General features: G+C 47.8%; 2 protein-coding genes across 2 annotated transcripts in view; both read right to left on the reverse strand.

The window, feature by feature from the left end:
* LOC104870431 (cytochrome c oxidase subunit 8A, mitochondrial) overlaps nucleotides 1-566 on the reverse strand; it is a 3,592-nt gene extending 3,026 nt beyond the window's left edge. Inside the window, exon 1 of the mRNA XM_010636108.3 lies at nucleotides 365-566. Coding sequence (XP_010634410.1) covers nucleotides 365-478 — 114 coding nt within the window. The 5' untranslated portion in view covers nucleotides 479-566. The remainder of the gene's footprint in view (nucleotides 1-364) is intronic.
* Nucleotides 567-4,931: 4,365 nt separating this feature from the next.
* Nucleotides 4,932-14,537, reverse strand: part of Naa40 (N-alpha-acetyltransferase 40, NatD catalytic subunit) — a 17,663-nt gene continuing 8,057 nt past the window's right edge. Inside the window, exons 2-8 of the mRNA XM_010636109.3 lie at nucleotides 14,113-14,208; nucleotides 13,137-13,189; nucleotides 8,727-8,822; nucleotides 8,464-8,622; nucleotides 8,214-8,297; nucleotides 7,827-7,904; nucleotides 4,932-7,567 (exon numbers count right to left, since the gene is read on the reverse strand). Coding sequence (XP_010634411.1) covers nucleotides 7,426-7,567; nucleotides 7,827-7,904; nucleotides 8,214-8,297; nucleotides 8,464-8,622; nucleotides 8,727-8,822; nucleotides 13,137-13,189; nucleotides 14,113-14,208 — 708 coding nt within the window. The 3' untranslated portion in view covers nucleotides 4,932-7,425. The remainder of the gene's footprint in view (nucleotides 7,568-7,826; nucleotides 7,905-8,213; nucleotides 8,298-8,463; nucleotides 8,623-8,726; nucleotides 8,823-13,136; nucleotides 13,190-14,112; nucleotides 14,209-14,537) is intronic.

The following is a 14,537-nucleotide window of genomic DNA, read 5'->3' on the forward strand; positions in this document are numbered from 1 at the left end:
AAAAAAAAAAAACTAAACACTCCTCCACTTCTGGGAATCACAAGTACCTGTAGGGTCTTCTTGCCCCCTCCCTACTAATACCAAGCAGCGGTAAGCACCACTCTCCTCGTCGAGCACTGTCAGACAACCCCCAGTGACGGGCAGGGAGGTCTAACGTGGCTTCCTCAAGGCCTCACGGCGAGGAAACGTGCCGCCTGAATCCTGGGGCTTTGGGGACGGATGTAACGCAGTAGCCCCTGGTCCGCGCCCTCCAGAATGGTCTACACCAGCATCATTGCCCGGCTACGCTGCGTGTCCGGAGGTGCAAGGTACTCTCAAGGCCGTCCTACATCTGGCGCGGCACCCTTCCCGGCCCGGTCCTCACCATGGTCCCGAGCTGCTCCCGCGGTGGCTTGGAATGGATGTGGGCACGCGGCACGGGGAGCCTCCGGGCCGGGCCTGTCAAACCCTTCAGCAACCCCGGCGTCAAAAACGACATGACTGTACAAACTACACAGCCAGCCCGAGCCCAAGGTCAGGAAGGCAAGATGTCTGAGCTCGCCGGAAGTTCTGGAGCTGAGAAGGCGGGAAGTCTCTCGGAAATGACGCAAGGGTTCGTCTCTGGCCCGCCCCTGGCGGGTTTCGGCGCGTTCTTCAAAACAGCCAATCGAAGCCGTCCTACCTCCCCGCTCCTGAGCGGAGCCTTTTGTTTATGTTCCGCCTTCAAGACTTCTTCGTGAGTGACATCTATGTCCATCCATCATATAAGGGTTGTTTCTCTTCCCTCCATTCATACTCGTAAACCTCTCCTAAATCTACCAGTCCATCGTTTCTGGCCTGAACTGTTGGGTCTAACCTCATAAGTGAGTTCCCTTCACTTGTTACACCCTCTCCAATCCCGGTCTCCATGGTTGGCAGCCAACTTCCGTTTCTCCTTCCCTCCCTTTTTTTGGGGGGAGGGTACCTGGGATTAATCTCGGGACCTTGCAATCACTCCCTTCTTACCCTTTTTTTTTTTGAGACAAGGTTTCGCTTTGCGGCCCAGGCTGGCCTGGAACTCAGAGCTATCCTCCTGCCTTGCCTCTTGAGCCCTGGAGTTACAGGCGTGTGCCAGCATGCCCAGCTTTTTCCTATCCTCCTTTATCACCTCTCTCCTCCCTTCTTTATCCATTTCTCCCTCCAGCCCATCTTGCTTTTCTAACCACAAGTCTGATCTAATTAGTCAGGGGCTCTCCATTGCTTTCTACATAAGTTCCAATGCCTGGATATCACTCTCCAGCTGGAATTGGAGGGAACAGCTCTGAAGAGCTGGTTGACCTGCTCAAGGTCATATACCCAAAGGCTGCCAAACTGATTCCAGGGCAAGTCTGTCAAAAAACTTTTTTCTTTCAGGGCTAAGGATCAACCTCAGGGCCTCCAGGACTCTAGGCAGGTGCTGTACACTAAAGTATGCTCCAGCCTAATATCCATGCTTTCAACCACCACAGAAGATGTTTCCAGAAGCTCCAATTTTTGTTTTTTGAGACAGGGTCTCGCTATTTACAGTAGTTCAGGCTGGCCTCAAAATTATAGCAATCCTCCTACCTCAGTCTCACAAATGCTGGGATTACAGATGTGTGCACCACCATCCCTAGCCAGAAGTCAAAGGCTGCAGCAAGGATGTGTGATGGCAACAGATTGGGAAATAGGGGCTTTGACAGGGAAACCTCAGCACGAGGGCTAGGTCACAGAGAGGTGGCCATGGACCCAAGTGCCATAAGGGGAGCCTCAAGCTAACCTGGGTCCCTCTTCACCCCTCTCCCACCTCCTCTACCCCATTTGGAAGTTTTGTTTTTGTGGTACCAGGGATGGAACTCATGACCTTGCGCTTGCAAGGGAGTGGAAGTACTTTTGATGTCTAGCAGTCTTAACAAGGCCCACCCTCAGCCAGGAGGCCCCATGCCTTTGTTGCCCTGGACCCTGGCAAACAGCCCGGAACAGATGCGTCAAATCCTCTCCCTAATCCTTAGGGGCACAGTATTGGGAAGCAGGTGCCAGCTGCCTGCCCCTGGGAGAAGGAAGGTGTGAGGATCTGCTGTTGCCCAGCTGGGTTTGTCTGATGCCTTGAAATAAAGGAATCACTCCCAGGAGACATCAATTTAGACATTTGGCTTGGCTATACTTTAGAAAGAATTGCTTAGGGAATTTCCTTTTAGGCCAGAAGAGTTCAGGACAGGACTGTAGGGAAAAGATCTAAATCTAACATTGACTGGCTGGGTGACCTTGAGAATATCCCTTTCCCTATCTACAAAATGAGGGTATTAATGAAAAGACCAGCAAGAGAAACTGGAGGAAAGCATGGTGGGAATTGGGCATGGTGGCACTCTCCTGTAATTCCAGAACATGTGGAGGCTGAAGCAAGAGGGTCCCAAGTTCAACCTTAGCTAGCAGAAGCAACTTAGTGAGACCTTGTCTCACCTAATAAAAACAAAGCTGCGGGGGCGCTGAGGATGTTGCTCAGAGTGAAGGCCATGCACTCAATCCCCAGTCTCACTCACTCACACACACACACACACACACACAAACACAAAGGCTAGTTTGGGAAACTCAAGCTGGCACAAAACGCAGGATCCTGATGGGGTGTTTGCCCTTCCCAGGGCACAGCAGCTGTCACCAGGCGCCAGTCGCCCAGGGGTAACCAGGAGACAGCTGTCAGGAAAAGAGCAATATGGGAGGTGTTGGGACGGGGTGGGTGAGGTGCTATCCCCACAGGCCCAGCTGTCAAGCTGGCAGCCACAGAATGGCATGGCCACTTGGGGCTTAAAAATGGGGGTTGGGGCCACCCACTGAGTCTGCAGTGGCTAACTCCTTCCAGCCCACAACCACCTGCCAGCTGCGATGAGGCCGAAATCACCTCACATATGGCAATGGTCCCTGCCTGATGAAGGATGACTTCTCAGGCAACCAGGAATCTCCAATGAGGACTGGCCCCCCAGGTACACCCTACCTAGGTGTAACCACACATCCAAACCTGCCTCCTGTGCCCCCAGCCTCAATACAAGTCCAAGTCCTGATAACCTGCCTTTAGACTTCTGATCGCTTCAGATCCCCCAGTCCAGGGCAGAGTCCTTTTACACAGGCTCTTCCTACACAGTCCAAACTGGCCTTGAACTCACCACATAGCCCAGGATGACCTCAAGCTCTTGAGCCTCCTGAGTGCTGAGATTACAGGTGTAAGCCTCTATGCCCACCTCTCCACTTGATTGTTCCGAGACCTGGTCTTCCTACCACCAAATTTAGAAGACCCTAATGCTCTAACTTTATACCCTACTCAGCCCTGAATCACCCGGTACTCTACAAAGACTCCACCTTTCCCTACACCTGAAGCCAACTTTTAGCACATGGGGCCATCACATAAGTTACTCCAAATTCCAGGTCCGAGGGCCCTATGTAACCCACCCGCCAGGAACTGAGACTCCAGGACAGCATCACCCACAAGCCCTGCCATACGGGCTATATGTCCCCCTACACCACTCAGCATAGTGACCCAGCAGGTGGAGACACTAGTGCGACAATTCCCTTGTTATAGTTGAAGGGGGCCAGAGACACCATGCCATCACTCCAGGTAACTCTGCAACAGTATCTACTTGTGCCAGAGCAGGGCTGTGGCAGGGCAGGACCTGGGAACCTGCCCCGTCATTCTCAGATTCTGGAAGCAATCCCCCAGGGCCACTACACCTGGCTCCAGGTCTGTGTCAGCACTTGGCTCCTGGCTGTCACCTCTGTCTACTAGCAAATACCCCTTTCCCTCAGGAGGTGCAGGCCCTTGTCAGCCTGGTCCGTTCCTCAGGGCTTTTTCCCTCCACTCACCTTCAGAGCTGCCCCATTCTACAACACTGCTGGTCCATAGCAAATCTTCCTTCATCTTAATGTAATTAAGACCCCACAGCAGAGATCCCAAAGCCAACACAGGCTTAAAGGTTTCTCTTACCCACTTAAGCAAAGGCAGAATTTAGAAATGTCAATGGACTTCACAACAACCAACATCCTGCTGAGGGCACCATCAGCTCTCAAGCCTTGCTCCCAGCTCTGTGGAAATGGAGGCGCTGCCTCTGTTGGGAGGCACTCTGGAGAGGGAAAGGGCTTTGGTCAGGCAGCTGCTGTCTTACCAATCTCCTAAATTGCAAGTTATTTCAAATGTGGGCCCCTTCCCCTCACTTCAAATCCTGGCTCTGCCACTCACTACTGGGACTTCCCCCTCTTATCTTTACACTGAGAGCAGCACCGGTGCCCATGGGACAGGCAAGTTAGCATTCCAGAGCCCAGTACAGAACACACCAAGGATATGAGCCACTGCTGTTTTGAGACAAAGCCTCACTATGTAGTACAGGGTGGCCTCAGACTCATGATCCTTCTGCCTCTCGAGGGCTGGGACAACAGGCATTTGCCACCACACCCAACAAACAGTCTTTTAAAGAATATTATGAAATAAACCCAACAGAAGGGAAGAAACTCATCTATTCAATTCCCACATGGGGACTGGAATTTATATTTAGCAGCAAATGGCAAATGTCACAATACCGGGCTTGGGACTTGCTTCAGGATGCAGAGCAGAGGGCCCTTGGGAGAGTATCTTTGACCTCTACCCTTAACTTCTGGGAAATAGCCACACACACACACACACACACACACACACACACACACACACACACACACACACACTGCATCTGAATCCCACCTGGCTGCTCACCTCACATCCTGAGACTTCCTTCATAGGAAGGGGTGTGAGGCCAGCACACAGCCCACTGCCTCGCAGCCTTTAGGCACAAGGCTTGCTGCCCATGGTACCCCAGCAGCTGAACAAAGTGTCTTTTGCGATGTAGAAATACAACCAATCCAAAAAGAGATCACCTTTTCCCTTTGATTCCAATGAGAATGAGTGGTTGAAGAAAAAACGTATGTATCACAAGAAATTTATCTTCCAAATTTTCTCTTTAAAAGGCAGTTGGGGGGAGGGTAAAAACAACCATACACATGTCATATATGTACTTTTTTTTTTTTAAGTTTTTTGAGACAGGGTCTTGCTATGTAGCCCAGGATGGCCTCAAACTCACAGCGATGCTACCTCAGCCTCCAGAGTGCTGAGATTACAGGCATGTGCTACCATGCCCAGCCAGTCATAGGACACACTTGATACCAACTAAAAAAACTTGAAATAAGAAGAATAGAACTAGGAAAAAAAATCTTTTTTTTTAACATGCCCCCAAACAAAAACGAAAAAAGTCTGGTATAAAAAGTCATTTCTCAAAACCAAGACCCAGAGATGAAGAAGACTGACTTTTGACTAGCTAGTAGGCTCAAGAGCCACAAGATGGCCAGCTGGTCTCAATCAGCACTCCTCCCACCAAACTGTGACCTCCTGAATAGCCCTTCAGGAAAGGTGGCTTTTGAAGGCTAGAGGAGCAAGGCGTGGCACCCAGGACCCCATCCACCAATGGGCTTGGGGCTAGGTGTCCAACAACTGGAAAGAGAAAACACACACTGAACTCACGTTACATGGGATTTACACAGGGTTCCTTTTGATCCCCTTAAGTGGGAGGTATCAGAAATCCACGATCTAAAACAATAAATATTTATCATTCTTGTGTTGAGATGGGGATAGAGGAAAAACTCTTCTAAACATGCGTCTGTTGTTTTATGATTTTTGGAAGGAGTCTACCAATCCCCTCCCAGCAACTCCATCTCTCACCAAAGGTAAAAACTCAGGCGCCAAAAGGTGAGGCAAAATTAAACTTACTCCAGTGTAAAGCTGTAAGGCCCTCTCCAACAAGTGCCCAACCCCACTGCTGATAGACTCAAGAGCAATGCAAGGTGCTCAGTGGAGGTCAGACTGTGTAAGAGAGGCTCCTGCACAGGCAGGAATCTAGGTGAGAAGCAAGGACCACTCTAGAGAGCTCTGCCAGGACAAATTGCCTGAGTTGGGCCAGAGGGTAGGGAGCAGGCTCTGAGGTCAGGGCACCAACAGACCCCATGAGAGCAACTGTACAAGGGTGAAAATCTTCACAACATTCCCTGAAACAGCTCAGGGATGTCTAAGGGGAAGTGTAAGGTGCTTTCACCTAGATAAGGGTTTAGTTTTTCTTCCTTGAAAGAGGAACAAGGGCTATAGATCAGGATGAAAATAAATTCTGAGCCCACACCCTCTTCACTCTCTGAGAGGAGAAAGGCCATCTCTTTCCCCTGCTCCAGCCTGCTGCCATAGGGTGATACCAGAGAAAGAGAACAGCAGCTGTTTGGGCCACTGACAGGCATTCTTCCTCAAGCCTAAACTGTGGCTCAAATGGGCCAGGACAGTGGCACCAGTGCCTCATTGAGGCTGCAAAGGGCAAGGCTGGGGATTGCAGGCAGAAGAGCCTGCTGCTGGCTGGGGGCTCTCTGAAGAGGCACGGTGGTAGGAGAGTCACTCCACCTTCAGAGAACTATCAGCACCAAAACAGTGAGAGGAAATGGCATTAACTGTACCGGGAACAGTGGGTTCTTCAGGGGAAGAAGAGGGCTTCCCTGATGTTACTCCCCCCAAGACTAAGAACAGAGGTATCTAGAGTGGAAGCAAGAGGCTGAGGAGGCCCCCATTGTGGTGGGGGCAATGGAGAGGAACAGACAGGACCTCTGGCTTTCTTGTTGAGTGAAAAGCTTGAGTCACTACCATGAGATCCAGAGGTTAAGCTGAGAGTGCAGCAAAGTCCAAATGCCCAGAGAAGCAGTCATCTCCACTACAAGCCCCTTATTACATCTGTTCCTCATCCTTTTAGCCCTTCTCTCACTGATAGCAATGGAGAGAGGCAGCCTTTCCCTCAGAGTTGGCCAGTCCCCTGAGACGACTCCACTCTATGTATCCATAGAAACACAGCTAGAAAGAGCTTCTCTGTATCCTGGTGTCAAAGGCTTACATGGTCTCCATGACAGTACTCCATCCACAAGAGTGAGTTTCCCCAAAGCCTCACTCTGTGCCCAGATCTTAAGAGTCCAATCCTCTTTGGGGACCAACACAGTCCAGATCGAGACTCCAGGACTTTGACAAAGGTGAATATAAACATTCCATTTGTCCAAGGTGGGGGTCGGGGAGCCTGTCGGGAATCCAGCTGCAGAGAATTGGAGGAACTTTCACTTGAGGGCCTAAGGGCCAAGCGAGGAGACAGTTCCTGTGAGGATGAGCTTCTCGGTGCAGGCTCCATCAACTCTTCCTGTAGCACCCTCTTCTCTGCACTCATTCCTGGTACTGTGCTCTTCCAGGAAAGAGGGGTGGTGTAGATTACTCCTCCCCAGGATTCTGAGCTCTCAGGATGCCACCTGGCACATGCAAGGCTAAGGAGACCACAGCTCTGAGAGCACCTGACAGGTAGTGTAAGACCAAAGTAGAGGACAGGCCTTAAGAGAGAGTTCCAACTTGCAAATGGCTCTAACAGGTCAGTGGCAGCAGCCACCGCAGTGCCCGCCTGTATGGGAGTGCTGGCTGTCCCCAAACTTGGTCTTCCGGCTCAGGATCTCATAGGAGCAGTCCTCCCCACAGCAACCAGACATGCTGGGGGAAGAGTCATCAATTTCAAATCTGCAAGGCAGGCAGGAAAAAAGGGTTGGTCACAGGCAGCTGAATGCTTTCCCGATGGTCTGAAAACTTCCAATAGCTACACTGATGGGATGACGGCAAGGGAATCAAGTTAGAGGATGCTACCATACCATCACACCAATCCCAAATTCCACTGAACACTGGACTGTGAGCTCAGGTACCGAGATGAATGAGGGCCATAACCAGGTAGGGTAACACCTCCTACCACCCAGAAAAACCAGACCAGAGATCAGCTCCTTACTGCAGCGCTTCTCGGAAGAACTGATAGGCACCATGATTGTGCTTAAATACCGTTAGCATCACTTTCTTCATCTGTGTGCTAAAAGAAAGCAGAGCATCTTTTAGAAAGAGAAGCAAAGAATGAGGCTATGTGTCCTCTCCCTCCTGTCTCTGCCAGTACTTCTCATGCACCTCAAGTGGTGTTCCCAAGTCCCTCTTCTAGACTGCCAAGGCTTTAGGCACCAAATTGCTCAGGGCTTCCCATCATCACAGGCTAGTCTCGCTGCTTGTGCATCAGGGAGCTTCTCCACCTCCTTTCTGTAGATCTTTTACTTAGGTACAGTGGATTCCTCAGAGGCAACTCCCTGTGAGTGAGCACTGCACGCACAAGGCCTGAAGCAGCCCTTACCTGTTAGCCATGAGCTGCAGGATCTGTATGAGGAACTTCCCCAGGCCTTTCCGCCGCACTTTGCTTTCCAACTGCACTTCATAGCTGGGTAAAGAAAGCAAGATAGTGAGAGTGCAGGGTGGGGCACAGAAAGGCTACAAAGCCCAGCAGAGGAGACCACAGCTCCTGGCAGCCCAAAGACCCAGACAGGCACAGTCAGCTGTCATCTGTTCTCCCTCCCCTTCAGCTCATCCCAAGCTGAGGCTCCTACCAGTAGAGGACTTCATCCCCGCACTCCACATCAAACCGGAAGTGAGAAAAGGCAACAGGAACACAACTGTTTTCCCAAGCGATAAGGTACCAAGCTCGATCATCTGTCATTTCCTCCCGTTTCTCTCGGTCTTTCCAGCCCCACTCACTTTGCTCATACCTGGGGAATTTGAGGGCAGTCAGAACAGGGAAACCTCAAAGGACTGAAAACCAGCTGGTGAACCAGGCTTCCTTCTTGTTCCCCTTTGGTCCAGCCATGCTTACATGATTTGCATATTCGTTTTGGTCAGGTCAAAGGCCCAATCCACAGTGGCTGGCTCCAGTCCAGACACTCGCTTACATTCAATGGAGACATTCAACCTAAGAAGAGGACAGGGAGGCTTAAGAAGCAGGAAGTGAGGTGGGGATTTTTAGCTCTGTGGTGCTGTGCCTGCCTGGCAATCGTAAGGCCCTAAATTTGATCCCCAGTATAAAAAAACAAAACAAAACCCAGCCTTCCCAGACAAGACTGGAGAAGGTGCCTGTGAAGAAACTGATCCTTTTGCAGTGAAATTAACAAATGTCATCACCTGTCCCAACACAGTAGCTACTGAGCCCATGTCCTGCCTTTCTTATGCTGTCTGTACCAGATTCAGCAGTTCTGACAATTTGTCTTCTCTACCACCTCTTTGTCCTTTTTGTACATGTTCAGTCCTTTCTGTATTTTGCTATAAACACTTTTTTTTTGTGGTACTGGGGATCGAACTTGGGTCCTTGTGCTTGCAAGGCAAGCAGCAAAACCACTGAGCTAAATCCCCAGCCCTTGTTATAAACACTTCTGTCTTTCTTGTTTCTTAGTTCCTGCTCTTAGGCATTTTCTGTCATTTTAATTTCTGAATTTAAGAGTCCAGAGTGCTAACAACTACACCATGGAATACCACTGGTGCTTCCATTTCTGTGCTGTCACCCCTCCTTCCCCCACTTCTTCCTTCTTATCTACCAATCTTGCCTTCAAAACAGGCTGGGTGGAGTTGTGGATATAGCTCAGTCACAAGCGCAAGGTCCTTAGTTCAGTCACTAGTACCCACCCTTTCAAAAGAAAACAAAACCAAACTCAGGCTCTTTAAGATTACAGCTCAGGGCTGGGGATTTTGCTCAGTGGTGCCACTACCTGCCTCGAAAGCTCAAGGTCCAGAGTTCGACCCCTGGTAATCTCCCCTACCCGCAAAAAAGACCACAGCTCAGGGATGGGAGTATAGCTCAGTAGTAGAGTATGTACCCAGCATGCACAAAGCCTGAAATGTAAAAAATAAATAAATAAATACAAACCTGGGCATGATGGAACATACTTATAATCCCAGCACCTGGGAGGCTAAAGCAGGAGGATCACTGAGTTCAAGGTCAGCCAGAGCTACATTGCGAGTTCAAGGCCAGCCTGAACTACATAGCAAGACACTGTTTAAAAAAAAAAAAAAAAAAAAAAAAAAAAAGCTGGGCGTGGTGGCACATGCCTATAATCCCAGCACTTGGGAGGCTGAGGCAGGAGGATTGCTGTTGAGTTGGAGACCAGCCTGGGCTACATAGTAAGTTCCACGTCAGACTCGACTACATAGTGAGACCCTGTCTCAAAAAACAAACAAACAAGCAAAAAAACCACACTCAAAAAAACCCAAAATCAAAACAAGAGAAAAAAGCAAGCCAAAAATAAACAGACAAACAACAACAACAAAATCCACACATCAACCTCCCCAGAAGTCCCACCTTCCTCCTCCTCTCAGGACTCAATGGGTACTCTAAGCTCATTAAATAACGTGAAACAGGGTCTAACCCACCACTGTTTTCCTGAACAAATACATATTTAGACATCTACTTCTAAAGGAAATTTAAGTGAGATACACTTAAACTCAATCCAATTTGTGAAATGATTCTCTGAGCAGCACCACATTCAGAAAGGAGTGAAGTCAGCAAATGCTGAGCCTCTGAAGAGCTCCCATATCTCTTAGTGGCCTTTGATGTCACCCTCAGAGGATGTTTCCAGTGGAATCCGCTGTCATCTCTGCTGACTGGCACATCATTCAATCTCATATGCTCATTCTTGTAAACGGAAAATTTCCTGTCCCAGAAGAACCTGACTTTACAAGCTCTAAGCACATGGAAAGCAGAACTGCCCAAATACAGGGCTGTATCTGTCTTAGCTATAAAAGGCCCAAAGGCTGGTCTATAGGTAAAATTTCTCCACTCACTTATGTTCTTTAAGTATGTAAAGAACTCACAGCCCCAACAATCATGAAAAAAGGTAAAGAAGGAGCCTAGCTGATTGGTAAGAGCTGCTTCTGAGCTCTCCCATGTATCTGGGAGTCAGCTGGAAAGCAGCTCATGGATATACTAAGAGAGATCACAGGAGGCGATCTCTAAACCATGTGAAAGGACTTTCCAAGAGTTGAATGACAAAGCTACTACAGGAACTGTAACATGTATGATTACAGTCAGAAAGACATAAGTGAATGTGATACTATAAAATTCAGACTCAGCTATTAAAGGCAAATGAAGCACTATGTGCTTTATATTTCACATATCTGTGTTTTTTATCTTACTCATTAAAATATTCATATCAGCTGCTACTTTCTGTGCTGGATATATTCTCTTTCTTCCTTAAAACTGCAAAGATGGGCCAGGCATGGTGGTGCACATCTGTAACTCTAGCACTCTGGGAGGCTAAAACAAAAGGATCCCAAGACCCAGTCTCATAATAAAAATTAATTTTAAAAAATCTGAGCTGAGCATAGTGGCCAGTCCCTGTAATCTCAGAATTTAGGAGGCTGAGGTAGGAGAACTGTGGCAAGTTCAAAGCCAGCCTAGGATAGTGAGTTCAAGACCAGTTTGAACTACAGAGCAAGATCCTATCTCAAAAAACAAAAAAAAAAAAAAAAAAAAAAAGGGTCTGGTCTGGGATGTAGCTTTGTGCAAAGGATCTGGTTTCAATCCCCAGTACCAAAGTACCAAAAACAAAACCCTCAATTCCAAGTCTGACACCAACCCTTCCACCCCAGCTCAGTACTGGGGATTAAACCTAAGACCTTCATACTGAGGTACATTCCCAGAATGATCGATCAACCGATCTTTCTTTCTTTCTTTCTGTACTGGGGATCGATATTTATTTATTTTGGTACCAGGGATCAAACTCTGGACCTTGTGCTTGCGAGGAAAGTGGCAGCACCACTGAGCTAAATCCCCAGTGTTTTTTATTTTTTTAAGAGTATGATAAAATTATTGAGAGAAAAATAGCTTCTAAGAGAAACAGAAGGGGGACTGGAAAATAAGTTACCCCTATTTATTTTATTTTTTGAGACAAGGTCTTACTATGTAGCCCAGGCTGGCCTTCAACATGCAGCAATCCTTCTGCATCAGCCTCCCAAGTGCAAGGATTACAGATGTGCGCCACCACAGCGGGTCTCATCATCATACCTTACAGATGAGAAAATTATATTTAGCCAGGCACAGTGGTGCAAGTGCAAGGACACTGAAAGTTCAAGGCCAGCTTGGACAACTTAGTCTCAAAATAGGCAGTATATCACTTCACTAGCATGTGCACTCAATCCTCAGTACCAAGTTGGGTGTGGTGGTGCACACTTGTAATCCCAGCACTCAGGAAGCTGATGTAGGAGGATTGCTGCCAGTTCGAGGCCAACCTGGGATATATATATAGTGAGTTTGAGGCCAACCTGGACTACATAGTGAGACACCATCTCAAAAAAATAAAAAAGTGAAACACAACAAAATGTCCCCAGCACCATACACAAAAATGAGAGCAAAGTGAGGTTTAAGGAATGTAATTTATCCAAGTAGAGTTAATACGAGACCCAACAGCAATCCAACTTATAATCCAGAGAAGCCCTAAGCCCCATATTTCTCCAAGCTGAAATGTTACATTACAGGAACTCAACTCAGGTAACACAGAATATGCTTCCTGCTTTATAAACCAATAGGACAGAAAAGGAGAGAATTTTAATCCAAATGCTATGGTAATCTGGATCAGTAATCACCAAAGCTATTACTTATGGCTAGCTTTCAATATGCTCTAGTAACGTGAGCTTGGCATGGTGATGCACACCTGAAGGCTGGGATTATAGGTGTGCATTACCATACCGCAGTTTCTGCTTTTTTCATAATAAAGCAGGAGAAAATTTGGGTTTGAAGAAGTCCACTCCGGAAAATTAAATCTTTTTGTTTTTGTTTTTTTTTTTGGTAGCAGGGATCATACTCGTGGACCTTATGCATGCAAGGCAGGTGGCAGTGCCACTGAGCTAAATCCCTGGCTCTGGAAAAGTAAATTTCTGAGAACACCAAAGAAGACAAGCACTAAGAATGCTCGGGGCGGGGGCAGGGATTTAGTTCAGTGGTGCCACCACCTGCCTCCCAAGCACAAGGTCCCAAGTTCCATCCCCGGTATCAAAAAAAGAAGAAAAAAAAATTCTCTGGGGCTGGGGATTTAGCTCAGTGGTGCCACCGCCTGCCTTTCAAGCCCAAGTTCCTGAGTTCAATCCCCAGTACAGGGGAAAAAAAAAAAGAATGCTCAATACAGCACTCAGGAGACTAGGGTAACAAAGATCACAAGTTCAAGGCTGGCCTGGACTATATACGGAGACCCTGTTTCAAAACACTGAGAAAAAATAAAGAATGTTTAATATCACTCACCCATTTCGGTCATATTTCTTAAATACTGGGAAAGCCTCGAGAGGGTCTCCAAGCTGGGAAAGAAAAAGAGTAACAAAGATAGGTGATCAAAAATTGTTGGCTCTGCCCAAGAGCCCTGATGTCTAGGAACAGGACACTGTAAGGACTCACAATAAGAGGCCCTAGAAACAGCCCTCACAGGGCCTTCCATCTGCCTCAGCTCTGAAATCACAGATGTGGGAGGCTTTAATGAGGAAGCCCAAGAGAATTAAGTTTAGATTCATTTGATGGGGCAAGAACAGATTTTACTAGTCTATGGGTACAATACTTGCTGACAATGCAACTAACCCAAAGAGGCCACATGGTCCCTTTTAGCACATCTGGAAAGAAACCTTCAATTAGTTTCACCTGCTCAAAACCTCAACAGAAAATCATGTCCCTAAGCTGCATCTTTACAGATGTGGAGCATTTACTAAGACTGAGCTAAAAGAATAACAAAAAGTGAGATAAGGAACGAGGGCAAGAAGGATGGCTATAATTTCTCTGGTTCAGTTTGAAAGCCAAGGCCCAGTCTGTTCCCAGTTCACCCATCTGGTGTCAATTCACAGCTCCTCTGTCCTTGACCACAATCCTTGAGACCGGGCCATGATACCTTCTCATTCCCAGCATAGCTTTCAGTATTTCATGGGTAATCTATAAAAGGAGTAAAAGAAACTAAACATTTTGTCAGAGATGTTTCCTCCCCCAAACTCAAACCCATAACAAGAAATTTCTCCGTGTTCTCTATTATCAGTAAGAGAAGCACTTCTGCTGGAAGCCACATTTCCTTGAACACCTGGGTGAACAGCTGGCACCTCCTCCCAACCTTTCCTGTACTGTAAGCCACAAGAGGCCTGGGTAGGTAGTGTCACAATTCTGCCACAGGGTGGAGCCAAAAGAAATCAAATTAAAAACCAAGTTGAGGTTCCAAGAAGCAGGGACTGGAAAGCAGAGTCACCCTGTTGGCAGCATCCACTTTGGCACAGACGGCATCCATGGCTGCACGTTCTTCCAACCGCTTCTGCTTCTTCTCCTTTGCTTTGCTCGACTTTCTCTGCAATAGGGAAAAATAACACTGGCAGGAAGGGCTCTGGTGTGCCAAAGTCTTGACTTTCTCTTTGAGGAATTGAGGAGGCCCAGCAACCAAACGTCTGACCCATCCAGGCTGCCACAAATACAGTGTGTACTATGCAGGGACACTGTTTCCCGTGTTATGAGTTTTCCTGAGTCTCACTAGATTTCTCAGCTTTCTTTCAGGAAGAATCCTAATCCTGGGGCTGGGAATTTAGCTCAGTGGCACCATGCCTGCCTCCCAAGTGCAAGGTCCTGAGTTCAACACCACCCCCACACCATACCAAAAAAAAAAAAAAAAAAAAAAAAAAA

This window comes from Fukomys damarensis, unplaced genomic scaffold, assembly GCF_012274545.1.
Source record: "Fukomys damarensis isolate Sample0158 unplaced genomic scaffold, DMR_v1.0_HiC HiC_scaffold_27, whole genome shotgun sequence".
Lineage (NCBI taxonomy): Eukaryota > Metazoa > Chordata > Mammalia > Rodentia > Bathyergidae > Fukomys > Fukomys damarensis.